The sequence below is a fragment of the Trichoplusia ni genome, chromosome 9, assembly GCF_003590095.1.
Source record: "Trichoplusia ni isolate ovarian cell line Hi5 chromosome 9, tn1, whole genome shotgun sequence".
NCBI lineage: Eukaryota > Metazoa > Arthropoda > Insecta > Lepidoptera > Noctuidae > Trichoplusia > Trichoplusia ni.
In genome coordinates, this window is record NC_039486.1 from 13,044,437 (window position 1) to 13,060,812 (window position 16,376).

Below are 16,376 nucleotides of genomic sequence, written 5' to 3' on the forward strand. Positions count from 1 at the left end.
GGAAATAAATGTTTTATCGGTTATTTAAGCAAACAATACCTCTAATAAGAAGCTTTACTCATTATTTTGAAAAGCCAGAACGTTTTCCCAACCTTTAAAATGTAATTAATGCTAGGAGTATCTAGTTTTTACTTGTAGTGATGTATAAGCTTACACAAAATCTGTATACTCTTAGTGTAGCGCTTTATGTAGACACCAAAATGCCACCATAATCACGATTTTTGACATAGGAATAGAGATAGATTGAATTATAGACGGACAGAGAGCGGAGCCATTGTAATAGCGTTCTGTTTTCTTGCTCTCTTCAATAAAGAAACTAAAAACAGTAAAAGTATTTCATGTCCTTTTTCTGGTTCTAAGCTACCTCTAGACCAATGAGTAGTTGACGGTCTTCGGTCAGGTCACCTTCTGCTATCCTATATCGCGAAGGGGTAATGGCTGACCCTCGTCAGATACTCGTAATGTGTGTAGCGATGGCTGATTAGTCTGCTTACCTATACCTCCTTAGAACATCAGCATCAACTCCAACTTGGACGGTTCCTTCATACAAAGCAATTCGCAGTTTACCTGTTGGATCGCTTTTAAATCGATTTGTCACTCATGAAGATAATAATATTGTAAATGAAAAGACAAAATATGCTACTAGGGCCCTTAAAAAGGGGTACAGAGTGGGAGAGTTTGGGTACAAATTCTAATTTGTCGTTTAGACAGTGCTACTTTGTAACAAATTAAATAAATTGATTTTGAATTAAGCCCGCTATTATTTGGGTCGAAGTTAATATTGTCACCTCCTCGATGCTGACGATGGACGATGAAACAAAAGAAAAAACTAAACTCACAAATATAATTTTTAAATAATAATAACGAAGACAGAGCATTAGTATGCTTTTTCAAACCTTGAGATATAAATAAAATGTGTGTCTGAAGGTATATGTAGGAGCATACATCCGCAGGGCAGCTTGTGGCGAGCTGTTTGTTAGTAGTGACTCAACGGAACTTGAATGCCATAGGGGGTCACTCTTTATGGAGACCCCCAGCTCTTTCTTGCCTTAACTAGCTGGCTAGAGAGGGGTCGCTAGAGCTATATGCTCGGGGGTGGAAGTGTCTAATGGTGTAATAACGAGGAAACCCGCTCCAGGTGTGTGACCCGCGATGGTGAAATCGGTGTCGCACCTCTCTACACCTTTAGCCTATCTCACTGATGTTGCCTCTCGCTGCCTATTGGGAGCCCATTTTTGAGCCGGCGAGTCACTACCTGCCAATTTAATTCCATTGTTATGTGTTGAAAGGCAGGTCCTATAGTATTCCGTAGCTTGTGAAGGAACTATTTCATTTGACATTATTAATACCAATAGCCCTTATTGCTATTGTATGTGGCTACCTTGGGCCGTCCATGTTTGTTCTTTTAAAGAGCAGGGGTAAATGGCCCCTGGTTGGTAGATACCCCATCACATTTTAGATTAAAGTTCTCGACAAGGCTTCTACATGTAGGACCTGTGTCACCGTACATGCCTTTAAAAAGGACCGGGTCTCTTCCCATGCAGTTATCCCGTGACAGAAAAGAGATACAAAAATAGTAAATCACGAAGTTTAATAAAGGTGTTTGTGCATATTGTCGGAGGTAACAAGTAGGTAATACTAAGAACACGCAAACACATAAAGTTGAATCATGTGGATATAATATGAGTGTAAACGAGAATGTTTGCCGCTCCAGCAACTGATAATATTTAGGTAATTTATTGAGATGAAGCCTTATTTAAACCTTTCTTTTTATAAACTATTTCAATAACTAATGTGATAGTAGCTATCGTGTATCCAGCAGCAAGGGTGTACCACGGAATCACAATCATATATTGAAACTCCTTATCTTGGAATTTGTGCTTAAAGTTAAGAGCATACTCTTGATCAGTTATACTTTTTTTTATAAGACCAGTTTCGTGGAGATAATTTACAACTTTCATCATTTTTTCTGTTACTGGAAATCCTTTATAAAAAAACATTGCCATGATGACTTTCGAGTAAGGTTTGTCGAAGGCATATAGCTTTGACTGGCCGTATTTATCATAGTACATTCTTTTGTAGAAATTATAGATGGTTTTTTGGCAAAGCGTGTATAATTCATATGAATTGCTTACCGTTTCCAAAAATGAAGTTATATTGGTGCAATCTAGCGAATTTTGGTTCATAGCAAATGCCTCTTTATATTCAATACTATAAAAACCAAGCAATGGGGAAGTAATGCACGGTTTAATATTATAGGCAGTTAAATCATTTTCATTGGCTATCTGATATTCCTTTACCGGATGTGTAATCAAGCTGTAGAGACTAGACTGATAGAAACTGTTCATAAGATATGCAAACCATATCCAAATCAAAAATAAAATGTGTGCCTTCTGTCCACGAGGGATTCTACACCCATGACCAACAAGACATAATAATAACTTAAGGGCTATACTCGATGCATCTTTGGCTTGAAGAAATTTTATTGCAGTTATTGAGTACACTAGATAGAATATTGTCATCAATAAAAATACTGGGGGTTGGAACACCAAGTAGAGGACTTTCCAGGCAGGCACATCTGGAGCTCGTTTTACAAAAAAATACATTTGGTCACTTATATCTAAGTAGCCAGATATATATGTAAAAGCTTCTGCTCGTGCTGCAACTAAAAAGGCTTCACCGAACATTACATCAACTTCACCTTTATAAAGTTTGTTTAATGGACCATCTATTTTCAAGTCTGGCGTGATAGTCGTAAAGGTTTCGAAGTCATAGGCGTAAGTGTAATTTACTTTTATTTCTTCTGGTTCGGTGATTAATTGTAATGCATACTGTTCAGCTCCCATTTTAATTCCTTTTTTGACTAGAGCAGGGTTAATAGCATATGGTGGTCGGTCTGGGACGGCTGCTCGCAGGGTACAGTTCCGTAATCCTGTCACCAGTTTATTTGGAAACAAATTGGTATCAGTTTGTAAACACGTGCCGAGAGCTTCGACATATTTGTAGTTCCTGCCACAGCCGTAGTGGTCGAAAGGATTGTACGTGTAGAGGAGCGCGTCGTCTGTGCCGTTTACTACGACTACGTTTATCACATGTTGTTTTAAGAGCACGTCGAAAATAGTTTTGAGTTCAATTTGTTTCAGTGATTTGATGACAATCAAGATTCGTGCAGATGGGTTCCACTTGAAATCTCTGAGCATATCCTTAAAACCAGTACAGAAGGCTTCCACGGTCCGTGCAGCTATAAGGTATCCACTGTAACTTATTGGTAACCGAGCTGTCGGCAGTCTTAACACAAGCGGCACTGTAGCTGTAGAGTGGAGACCTCTCAACAGCTCGTCATCATCAGGGTTCATGTCAACATATGCAACACTTGATCCTATCGAGAAGTATTCCTCGACGGTAGAGGTTATGCATTTTATTAAATTCTGATGTCCGGGTTGGTTTCTCTCAATTTTTATATTTGCACATTTACAATTCAATAATGATGTAGCAAAAAACACAAGGACCAACATTTTAGAACACAATCCAGTCTTCATTTCTTTTGGTTTAACATCTTATGGTTCTTTTACGTTTGTTAGTATATATATTTGTATATTTATTTAAACGACTTTAACATTAGTTGAGACAATTAATTGTGTTTTATCCAAATGGATCTAAATTTGTACCTTCGCCTTTGAAGTTATTATATTGATTCAAATCTCTGTCTGTGATTATGCTTTTTCATCGTTTTCTAACAAATAAATTTATCTTTCTTTCTTTCTTTCTTTGTCAATGTGATAATAAATGAATTGGTTTATCTGCAATTTGTAAAATATGTTGGCTTAGTGTATTCAATTACGGAATCCCTACTAATATTATAATTTATGCGAAAGTAACTCTGTCTGTCTGTCTGTTACGCTTTCACGTCTAAACCACTGAACTGATTTTAATGAAATTTAGTACAGAGATAGAATTGACCTTGAGAAAGAACATAGGATAGTTTTTATCCCGAATCTTTGAAGAGTTCTCTTGGAAACGCGATATAACCAATCTCGACGCTGGCGAAAAGCTAGTGGCATATAATTTCGGAAGACTTAGTCTATGTATTGAATAGTCTTCGGTAAAGCCTATAAGCCTGAATATCCCAAGTATTAGTAGAAGTACCAATATAACATGTTCGGGTAGTTCAATACGATAAACACTTCCGGAATTTTAAGCCATAATTTTTAGGAGTATAAAAGCCTATGCGTAATATTTTCATATAGACTGTTTACTTGGGGCCGTTAGGTTGATCTGCAAGAAGGAATCTTATGTTCAAGGAAATCCAGGAAAACTGAGGATAAATTTAAAGAACCTTATATGCTTTTCATATATTTCTTAAAGCTGTGGAAGTATTTACCGTGGTCACGTAACGAGCTGAGGATGGTAGTCGTAAGGAATTTCACACGTCATAGCTTTGCTTGTGATGGTTTTAGGTTGGTTCACCTCCAGCAATGTTATATAGCGAGGGGATAATGGCTGAAATTTTCGTCATACCCGGGAACGGGTGTTGCTTGCGATGGTTGGTTGGTCTGATTAACTTAATCTCTGGAAATCAAATAGCATGGTTTCTACAGATTAATATTGAATAATTATTTATTTAATGTCAACAAAACTATTTGCAGGTTGACTGTCTTTTGGATCTCTTTTTAATTGATATAGTTGTGAAAATGATGCTATTGCAAACAGAAATACATAATATATATGCTGCTGGAGCAGGATACCAGATAAAAGTTGGAGGAATACAGTCGCTGACTAATTTTAATAAATCGATTAAAAGGTTTAACTTCGTACCAATTTCTATGAATCATTTGAACTTTTTTGATAACAACTACCATTGTGGAAATTCGATTTCAAATAATTACACAAAAAGTTTACCACATTAATTTTATTTGTCTGTAAACATTAATCAGCAACTTTTGGAACAGTTGGTTCTCCAACTTAACTGAAATATACACTTCGATTTCAGCAAATGAGAAACCTTTTATTTAACTGGAAATAAATTGACCGAATTTCATTACACTACATCGGAAACTATTAACAGACGTCAATGTGTGACGTGTCTGTCGTCAGGGTGTCTGTTTGCGTATTTTTGCATAAATGTCTTTCCACCCTTATTTAACATCTAACCAAATTTACAGTCAATCGTTTTCCTTTTTTTGTGCCTCATCCATCGTTTGACTTAATTTTAGATAATCTCAGATCATTTTCCACCAGGATTATCTAATTAAACTTCTTTTTGCCCAACATTATTTTTTTTTCACTTTGCCGAAGTCTTTTATTTTTCACATGCCATAATTTCAGCACACCGAAACTATATTTTACTTAAATTTGTTTGGCTTCAAAGATGTATAGGAAAATATTGCGTAAACTGGGTCAGAATAATATTAACTGAAATAGTGTCATTATAAGTAAATACGTAATAAAATAGTGTCCAAAAATATACATAGACTTCTTTTTTTTTTGCCGCCCAACTCCGGAGCGCGGGTGCCGTGATAGACCTGAGGTATAGGTACTCCTTGTTGCCTGCGTCAGTGAAAATAGTGTACTAGCAAATATCGGGAATACTTTGATAAATATTTTATCTTTTGTAAAAACTTCCTTCGTCCTTAAGAAATTCGTCATAGCCTTCGGTGCTATGTAACTTGTCTACTGGCACAAATGTAGAATTTAGTCGACAATATATACAAGAAGAGTCTGTAAAAACGTGAATGAATACTTAACTACAACATTGAACCATATAAAGTCTCGATTTAGTCGGTGAGAGTGTCAGATTAAGCCAAATTTAAACATTAAAAAATTTCGTATAAACTACTTCAAAAACAAATGTGATCGTTGCTACCGTACAACCAAAAGCATAGGTATACCATGGAATCACAACCATATATTGAAACTCCTTTGCTTGATATTTATATTTAATTTTTTCGGCGTACTGTTGATCAGTTAAACTTTTCTTTATAAGCCCAGTTTCGTGAAGACTTTTTACAATTTTCGACATCTTTTTTGTAATAGGAAACCCTTTATAGAAATAAATCCCTAGGATGACTTTAGTTAATGGTTTGTCAAAAGCATAAAGCTGTGAACGATCGTATTTATCATAAAAAAATATTTTGTAGTAATCATAGATGGTCTTTTGGCAAAGCGTGTATAATTTATGTGATTTGCTTACTGTCTTCATAAATAAGCTCATATTGCTGCAAGCCGGCGTTTCGGAGTCAGCAAATATTGTATTATATTCAAAAAGTACTTGAGTGGCCATTGCCTTACTTAGGCAAGGTTTAATATTATAGTCAGTTAAATCATTTTCGTTTTTTATTTGGTATTCGTCCACTGGATGAGTAGTAAAGCTATAAAGGATAGATTGATAAAAACCATTCATAAGAAAGCCGAACCATATCCATATCAAAAATAAAGTTTGTGCCTTCCGACCTCGAGGGATTTTACACCCGTGGCCGACAAGACTTACTAATAACTTAAGTGCTATACTCGTTACATCTTTGGCTCCAATTAATTTCGTTATCATTATGCCATACATTAAATGGCATGTTATTAACAATATCCATACTGAGGGCTGAAACACCAAGTAGAGGACTTTCCAAGCAGGAACATTTTCAGATCTTTTTACTAGAAATAGAATTTCATCGTTCACGTCTAAATATCCAGTAATAAAAGTAAAGGCTTCTATTCGAGATAATACTACCATTGCACTGCCGAACATGACATCAGCTTCACCTTTATTAAGTTTATCCAATGGACCATCTATTTCTGAGTCAGGTGTGATAGTCGTATAGGTCTCGAAGTCAAAATCGTAGGTGTATTTTACTTTTATTTCTTCTGGTTCTGTGATTAATTGTAATGCATACTGTTCGGCTCCCATTTTAGTTCCTTTTTTGACACGAGCAGGGTTTATAGCGAATGGTGGTCGATGTGGCACGGATGCTCGCAGGGTACAGTTCCGTAATCCTGTCACCAGTTTATTTGGAAACAAATTGGTATCAGTTTGTAAACACGGCCCGAGAGCTTCGACATGTTTGTAGTTCCTGCCACAACCGTAGTGGTCGAAAGGATTGTACGTGTAGAGGAGCGCGTCGTCTGTGCCGTTTACTACGACTACGTTTATCACATGTTGTTTTAAGAGCACGTCGAAAATAGTTTTGAGTTCAAATTGTTTCAGTGATTTGATGACAATCAAGATTCGTGCAGATGGGTTCCACTTGAAATCTCTGAGCATATCCTTAAAACCATTACAGAAGGCTTCCACGGTCCGTGCAGTTATAAGGTATCCACTGTTACTTACTGGTAACCGAGCTGTCGGCAGTCTTAACACAAGCGGCACTGTAGCTGTAGAGTGGAGACCTCTCAACAGCTCGTCATCATCAGGATTCATGTCAACATATGCAACACTTGATCCTGTCGTGAAATATTCCTTGATGGTAGAGGTTATGCATTTTATTAAATTCTGATGTCCGCGTTGGTTTCTTCCAATTGTTATATTTGCACATTTACAATTCAAGAATAATGCAGCGAACAACACACGGACCAACATGTTAGAACACAATCAGTTCTGTATTTCTTTTGATTTCTTACTGTAAGTGTACGTTTGTTTGTTTTATTGAAACGACTTTAACATTAGTTGAGACAATTAATCGTGTTTATCCAAATGGATCTAAATTTGTACCTTCGCCTTTAAAGGTATTATATTGATTGAAATATGTATATGTATTTATGCTGTATACACGATGATTTTTTAGTCGTCTTACAAAAGCAGCCCAGTTCATGTATCCGACGTAAAATACCCCTAGGCGCGATTATTATTTTTTTATCATCAACTAAGATAGTAAGTACGAAGAAAAATTAAACAAGAGAAATCTGAAATATACTAAATCTGAAATATACTACTCATAAAAATGATAAAAACGCCGCCGCCCGCGCCCCTCACCATTGTTACAAGGCTCGGACCGCGCTCTCATCAGAGCTGTGTTTCTAAAAAACTAAGAATTGCATCATAATATTGAAAAAAAATTGCATTTTAAATTTATTCAAATCTCATAAATACCTATTTTTTTATCATGAACGTGTTCTAGTCATTGGATAAATGAACTGGGCTGCTTTTGTAAGACGACTAAAAAATCACGGTGTATACTGAAGTTATAAATAAGGCCTCTGCATATTGGACCAGAGCATGCCTTTAAAAAGGGCAGGTACCATACCCAAAGGGCAAAAGTCATTTTGCCCATTACTGAGGCTCCTTCGTTCTGTTCATCCGTCTTAGTCCTTCCCTCTTTTCGTCACCACTAAGTTGTATTATGAATCGTGAAAGGTAGTCGAAATTTGCCACGTGATCGATTAAAAGCAAGGGTTGTTACTTTTATAAACTTTGTTGGATGGTTATTTGTTTATGTTTATGTTTATGATCATATTTTTCATCTTCGATTCACCTATTATACCTTAGTAATGGCTATCTCTGGAATAATTTTGCCAATTTGCTACTTAGCTTCTCGAGGAACCTGTCTCCAGATCAAGCTACCTAGTTTGATAAACAGGTATTTGGAAACAAACCGACCAAAGAATCAGTTTGGGCTTGGTAGCATTAATTGGTACCAAGCCCATTGCAAAAACTACTTCGAGTCGTTCTTCCGCTCTTGCTTCTTCAAGTTTATAAAAAAGCAGGCAATACGTCACGCATAAGATGAGGGGATTCAGGCGATCGGTGTTTTATTGTCTGTCTAAAATGGCCCACATTTTATTCGTGACTCAACAGTCTAGAAAGGTTTCGGCCAGTACCGTGTGGCGTAAACTCTTTCGCCGTAACTTTGACCTTGAGAAGGCTTTACAAAATGCAGTTTTCCTCTGCGTTACACTACAGCTCTTTGATAGAAGCTGAAGCTTTAGTCTAAGTATAAGGCGTTTATAGGTTGCATTTTCGTTACTTCAACAATATCCGTAAACTTGTAAAACTAAATAAATAATCTATACATATAATAAAATTGTAGAAAAGTGAAAACTGTACATTGAATAATTTTAAAAAAGAATAATTGGAGGGTGGTCTACGAACAATTCCGATGCCGAAAATATGATTTTTAGAATTTTTGTCTGTTTGTCTGTTTGTCTGTTTGTCTGTATGTATGTCCGGAAAGATCTCGGAAAGTACTGGATAGATTTGATTCATATTTTCAGAGAATATCAACAAGAGGTCCGGTCAACATACTTTTTACTTATTATCTCGCTTTTCGTTACAGGGGGTGAGCAGGAGCCTTTTATATCTGTACACAAATATCAAATTATCTCATAAAGTACTGAATATATTTCGTTCAAATTGTGCATGAACCTTATCGTACACATGATACAACAAATATACAAAAACCATAACGCTACTATGCAGGGGGCATGAGCAGTAAAGTTTTAAATTTTTGGACTCACCCGTAACATCGTGTAATACAATTATGAAGTGTATTTTCACCCCATTGAGTAGTAGGCAGCACGGTCATCAATTTACTCAAAAAACATCACGCTATTTATCTTAAGACTTTTGGCAGAGCAATAATATTTTTCGAAAGTAAATCAATTTCACAAAATCAGTCATTTTATTCTCTTTCAAGTCAAATTTAGACCTAGCGCGACAATAATTAAAATAAAAGAAACATAAACTATTAATACTTTTATTATTATTCTTTTGATGCAAATGTTACTTCGTAATCGGTACATTCTTGAAACAAGGGAACTTAAATTATTTTTATTTTTATTTTTATTGGAGTACTAAAATTACTCAAGTTCAAATGTAGAATGCCGTAATATGATTTTGTGTTTATTTACGATAGGTGTATATACCTATGTTTTTAGCTCGGTAATGGTGGCGATGCTACTTCAAGATAAAAGAATTCGTAGTGACACTCAACCCAAAGTTGCATGTAGTTCACATTGATCTCATCTATAATTATGCATAACAATAAATTACTGAACGACACAGTTAATTATATTACCTTGGTTCATCTGTAACAACTAGCAACAAAAATATAAACTTTCAAACAAAAAAAAGCCTTTCAAACAATGAAATAATGTTTTCTTAAATTTGCAACATTACATAGGCCAAAAGTATTTCGGATAGAAAAGCCCAGAAAACTTGCATAAATACTTCATAATAGGTATGCAATGTGAAAGATCTATGAGACCAAAGCTATCAATCAATAAGAGCGTACGCTCGAAGGTTTTTGACATTATAGAACAATGTCTACTGATACCTGGGATTTTTCAATATTTCCAATTTTCAATATATCCAACGCACACGTGGCCTTTCCAAAGATTCCTTTAACAATTTATTGTAATCTCTACTTATTTAAAATTTTCTTTTTCCGTAGCCTGGTAAAAACAGGGGAAGGAACGAGACTGAATGAGTTTCTGAGATCCCAAAGCTAAGCCGACGAGGATTAGAAACATATTTTTGGAAATTTCTCCAATAAGGCTGATAATAGCGTTTAGCTATCAGCACTTACATCCGTCATACAATGTCTGGAAGATTCATTTTGGCTGTCGGTATCGACAGCATAACCTCATAACCAACCTCATGTAGTCTTTATTTGGGTTCCATTTATGCAGTAGGGATGACGGTATTTTACTTCAATGATCGTCAGGTAGGTTAACGAATAAAATACGTATTTTTTTTTGTAAATTGGTACAGTAAATAGAACTCATGCGCATGAAGTCACTTTTATGTTCATATTTTGCTTTTCGTAACATCACAAATTAAACATATCCTATACTTTAGATTTTTGTCATTGTCAATTTGAAAAAAGGGGGGGTCTGATAATTTTTTTTTCACGCTCTTTATTTGTCAGCAATTTAAAGGCAAATCATGATCAAAACACCAGGGGGCCAAGATAACACGTTTACCAACTTTTTTATTTTGGAAATGTTCCAAATGTTTGTGAGAAAGATCAGTTTTAATATTAAGAGGACAATCGAACATAACGTGTTTCAGGAAACCGTTTATCTGGGCGCAATTTTGCAAAATCTTATATCTTATGACACTATGTAACATCCACAGTTACCGAGCCCGACTCTCACTTCACCAGCTCCGTCCACAAAAATAATTTGACATCTTATTTATATCGTCAGAAAACATCGTCTGGCTATCACTGTTCCTGAGAAACAGCCAGGTGACAGACAGACGAACGGACACCGGGGCCTCAGTAATATGGTTCTGGTTTACCTCTTTGGTTACAGTACAATAATAATTTTATGATACCTCATAATCCGTCTAACAATTTCAGGTGTAGGCCGGCCAAAGAACAGACGTGCTCGAAAGTCATAACCCACCCAATTAGAAAATGGAAACCCTCGAAAGTAAAACATTTTTAGCAGAAGTGCTAAGACTGAGTTATACCTTCTGTTATTTTTTCATACTTGCATCCCCCCCCCCATTTTTAAACGGCTCGATTTGTCAAACATGTCTTAACGAACACTCGCACATAATTTACGTTTAAATAAAAATTGTACAATTCGTTCGGAAGCTATGATGTCACAGACAGACAGACAGGCAGGCAGGCAGATATGTCAAAGTTATAAGCCCCTCTTTTTGGGATTAAATAAGAAAAAGTCATTAAAACAGATGTGAAATATTTGACACCAGGAAACCTACGTAAATGATGAAATGTGTTTGATTTAATCATTTGATAGTCTTTGGGCCGCTCAAGATTCATTATAATTTAGAAATAAAAAGCAAGCTTAAAATGTAAAAAGAAGTGTTTCATTTTCAATATTGCATTACATTTTTGCGATGATCGTTATTATTATACTTCATAGTTGTTCACATCTTGAAAATCACGCAGACAAAGTCGCGGGCAACAGCTAGTAAAGTAAATAAAAATAAAACAACGACAAATTGTTTTATTTTTATTTTTCCACAGGTTTGCTTAAGTAATTGTATCTTATGAAGTTAATATGACAATAACTACAAATATGTAGGGGAAGGTGGGGTAAGACGGGGACCTTAAGGTATTTCATAAATAAAACCCATCTTTTTTAATTGCACAACGTAGGAACTTTTATTAATTAAATAATCAGTCTTTCTTCTTTTAATAACAATCAGTCAAAACAAAAAAAAATAAGTTCTTCTCATAAAAATATAAACTTTTAAAAAATAACTGAATCACCCCATCTTACCCCACCTATAGGGTAAGATGGGGTATACCCCTGGGGTAAGATGGGGTATAGACTATTTAAGCGCCGTCATCTTCACAAACCGGGCAGATATGTTCAGCTTCGTCATCGCTGTCTTCCACTCCTGCACAGACACAATGCGCTCACTTGCCTCAAGTACGATAAGTGATACAAGTATGATAATCGGAATACAAGCCGCGACAGTATAGACATTCTGTATCTTCTTCTTCTGTGCCTTTTCGCTTTTTCGGTTTTTCAAGTTCTCTTTATTGTTATTTTTGTCATTTACTTTTTGTTTGTTACATGTGGTTTTAGTTTCTACCTATTTTAGTTTTCCTCTCATTCTTTTTTATATAGAAAAGCAGTAATAATAGCTGCTTTTCCCCTTCTTCGAACTTGTCTTGGTCTTTTTTCGGCGAATCGCGAATAAAGCATTAACTTTTTCGGGCTAACCAGATGGAATGCATCATTATCTATATAATCATTTACTGTTGCCTGCTTGAGACATGAGGTTGAAGCAGTTGGTGGAGGTGGAGAGTTTGCTAAATGATTTACGGCGGTGTAGCCATTTAAGCATCAGGAAATGACAACATTACTGTTTTTGGAACTGTACTATAAAAAAATAGTTAATGTTGAATGCAATCTCAATACAAACTGAATAACAACTCAGCGGATAAGATCGGGTACCTACCCCGTCTTGCCCCACATAAGTGTCCCATCTTTCCCAAACTGGACTTAAAAGTTGTATTGAATTTTTAGAGGTTATAAATCAAAAGAAACCGGCATGAATTAATGAGTTTACAATAGTAAAATAAATACAAATTAACAAAAAAAATATGTCACACATTATGTTTATCATACATTATAACAGTCATGCACTTTATATGCTTCAATAATTAGATAAAACCACTTCAAATTTTAAAAATGTACTTACCATGAAGAATCGTGCGCTCCTTCGAACAAACTTTTTGCGACTCTAACAAGTACTGATAAATACGACTAGATGGCGTCAAAATAACTTTTCAATTAATACTGTATTATATATTTTTGGAGGGTCCCCATCTTACCTCGCTACCCCGTCTTACCCCACCTTCCCATATTGATAAAAGATAACTGCATCAAACGCAGTTGTATCTTTATTGAAATGATGTGGCAATGTTATTCTGACTCAAACGACTTGCAAATAGGTACTAGTTAGACATAAAGCAGATAATAAGGTATAAATGGTATAATATCTGGTATAATATATCGTTACGATAAACTTTTTTTCACAATACGATTTTCATGAAATTTCGTTTCATTTGAAGAATTGGCCATCTTTATTTATAGCATATTATGCTTTTACTTTCTTAGCCTTAGCCATTAAGCGACACAGTTAATACCTATTTTCTGACCACGTTTTAGTCAGAAAAGTCGTCGTTAGAATTGGAAGTCGACTCACAGTGACAATAACCCTTTTTCAGTTCTCGTCTTGTAGACGTAGACAGGGATATGTTATTTGTGCGTTGCTTTGACCGACCTGTGATTTTAGATTTAGGCTGTGAAGGTACATTTTGACTTCTTCTGTCTGTAGTGCATAACCTGTGCCATAGCTCGTTAACGTTTAGCTTAAGGTATAGCCGATTTCCTTTTCATTTACTATATTTGTAAACTGCAATTGTAGTCGAACCGCCAATTGTTTTTTTCTAACTTGTACTCAGCTCCATAAATAGGAAAAAAGCGATGCATTTTGATTGCCTTTTCATTATTTATGATTGTGGTTAACCATTTGAAATTATACCTTAATGTTATTGTAATACGGTTGGTTTAGCATTAATTTTAAATGGGAACAAGACGGTGCAACGAACCATTGTGGATATGTGATTACCGTACTTAGTGCATGTAATAATACCTAGGATTTATGCCTAGGTCGCAATGTTGCTGAGTAATTTATTGATCGAACATGTGACTAGGAATTCTAGGGTAACGCGATGTACTTCATGAGGACCTTGGATTTTAACGAGAATCTGAAACGAATTTATAATTAATACATACATGTTTAATAACAGTTTCACTGATTTATAATTATTTTATGATTCTATGTAATGTATTTCCGATGTCAGATTTTGCAGAATATCCAGCGTTTTTCTTCTTAACAGAAATTTACGTATTTCTCATTTAAAGCATATTTAAGATACATCATTAATCTTTCACCCTTAAGGTTAATGAACTCCATAACCAAGAGCCGCTTTTTTGGTTTTTCCAAACGAAATTGTCAGGTAAAAAAAGCAATAACATTAACAAAGTAAGTGGTATAATTTGTAAGTAATTCCACATCACAAATGATCTGCTTATTAGATTCTCATAGTAGATTTCATGTAGAACTATTGACTGAGTTTTTCATCATCAATAAGTATAAGGCTGACTCTACCCAACGTCGACCTTCTTAAGACATGTCATACATGCCTTACACAGACTTTTCATTGACTTACTAGCCAGACGTTTTAAAAGTCTTTTTCTAAGAAAACAGTACATAGTAAATGTTCAGTTATTACCATACGACGTAGTCTCCATAATTAATGACACATTTCTTGAGAAACTGTATTGTGAGTCAGGGTCATCGAGTAAGTTATTTTAAACGCTAGTTAAACCGTGGGTCCCGTATTTTGAACGTCGTCAAAAGTTTCGAAATTGCGCGAAGTATCGTATATCAAAAATGTACGCGATTAGTCTTTTTATGGTGATCAAATGACGTTTGAGTCTTTCAGAGCTAAAATTAATTTTAGTGTTAGTACTTAACCTTAGCAATTCTTATTATCTTAAAATCAGATTGAAATCTGACAATTAATTAAATTTCGTTGATGATAAAAATTTCCAATAAATAGTAAACTTCAATAATGGCTAGAAATTAATCGATCCGTTTGGGTTAGCAACGAGCTCTTTAGTTTTATTAATCGCGTTTAGTTAATCGATAATCAGACATGGAGTCTTTGATTGATTGCTTCGTATTTGCTATTAAGTATTCATATTCCCTGCGAATATATTTTCAAGGAGGATGCATTTACTAATATATTTTAAAACATTTCAAAACAAAATAGCATATTTGTTAACATACGACCTTTTAACAAAACTGAAGCCGATATGAAAGGGCAATGGCCGATGCGTGACCGTTTTAAAATGCGGATGTTGTTTTAATTGTTCAACTAATTTTGTTTACGTTACTGTATTAACCGTAAGTAAAGTATTGCTATTTAAAATTCACGTTAATTAAAAACAGGTCATGTAGATAGCGTGTCTGTGAACCTAAGTAATATTCCCGTTATTTAAACATTCGATAATTAATCTATCTGTTGATATAAAATGTTGAATACGTAATCGATTACTAGAAAGTATTGCAGTGCAGATACTTTTATGTTTATAGCATCGATATTCAAATGTTATCTAACTGTATAAACGAATTTGGTTATAATATACGATAAAAGGGTTTTAAACTTATTTTCGCTTTCAAACAAGTTTCATTATTTCCTTTTTTACGTCTCCTGCACTAAGCAATTAAATATTTGTGTCGCGGGGGTTTCAAAAAACATTAAAAATAATATTTCACAATGACTAATGAACAAATAATACAAAAAGATCTAGATAAAGGTTCATTATACATCTCCATCGCATACGTATTATGGTTCATTGGAGAGAGTGGACTGTCTGAGCCGTAATTGACGTGTTCCTGTAGGAACCACTTACTTTACTCATTGTTGCCCTGACGACAAGCGGTAGCGTAGACGCCGATACGCATATTTTAGCATAACGTAAAAGTAAGGACTGGAATTTGACAGATTATAAACTAAATGAAAATGAAAAACGTAAAATTGTTATAAAGAAAGGCAGAAATAGGCATTTTGAACAGTCCGTATTTTTGCTTCCTGACTTGAAATCTACAGCAACACTTTATTTTCGAGCACCGAAACGTAAATTAAACATGAATAATAATAATGCAATCACATGCAGTATGACATAATTTTTACATATATCTCTAGGTCAAAACAAGGCTGGTTTCTTTTATAATTAATACCTAATTACATGTGAAAATGTATCGTTAAGATGTTAATTCCATGTTTATGAGTTGGTATGGACAGAGTCGGCATTTTATTCTCGGTTAAGGTCACTTGCAGTGTCTAGACTTTTAAAGTACCTACAGATGTTGGCAACCGGTAGAGCACACT

At 35.1% G+C, this 16,376-nt stretch overlaps 3 protein-coding genes across 3 annotated transcripts in view; 1 reads left to right on the forward strand and 2 right to left on the reverse strand.

The window, feature by feature from the left end:
* LOC113497234 (ATP-binding cassette sub-family G member 1-like) overlaps nucleotides 1-16,376 on the forward strand; it is a 68,889-nt gene that overhangs the window by 11,652 nt on the left and 40,861 nt on the right. The gene's annotated exons all lie outside the window — the stretch shown is intronic.
* LOC113497238 lies at nucleotides 1,464-3,231 on the reverse strand. The gene has a single exon (XM_026876700.1). The coding sequence runs from the start codon at nucleotides 3,198-3,200 to the stop codon at nucleotides 1,737-1,739; it is 1,464 nt and encodes a 487-aa protein (XP_026732501.1). The 5' UTR covers nucleotides 3,201-3,231; the 3' UTR covers nucleotides 1,464-1,736.
* On the reverse strand, nucleotides 4,253-7,777 carry LOC113497445. The gene is made up of 2 exons (XM_026876998.1): nucleotides 6,587-7,777; nucleotides 4,253-4,315 (listed from the first exon to the last, which is right to left on the reverse strand). Exons 1-2 carry the CDS (start codon nucleotides 7,565-7,567, stop codon nucleotides 4,253-4,255), a joined length of 1,044 nt encoding a protein of 347 aa, XP_026732799.1. The 5' UTR covers nucleotides 7,568-7,777.

Coding starts and splice junctions, on each gene's coding strand:
- LOC113497238 (XM_026876700.1), bottom strand. CDS start 3,200: ATGCTCAGAGATTTCAAGTGGAACCCATCTGCACGAATCTTGATTGTC.
- LOC113497445 (XM_026876998.1), bottom strand. CDS start 7,567: ATGTTGGTCCGTGTGTTGTTCGCTGCATTATTCTTGAATTGTAAATGT. Junction 4,316..6,586: donor ACTTGGTGTTTCAGCCCTCA/GTATGGATATTG, acceptor ATTTATCCTCAG/TTTTCCTGGATTTCCTTGAA.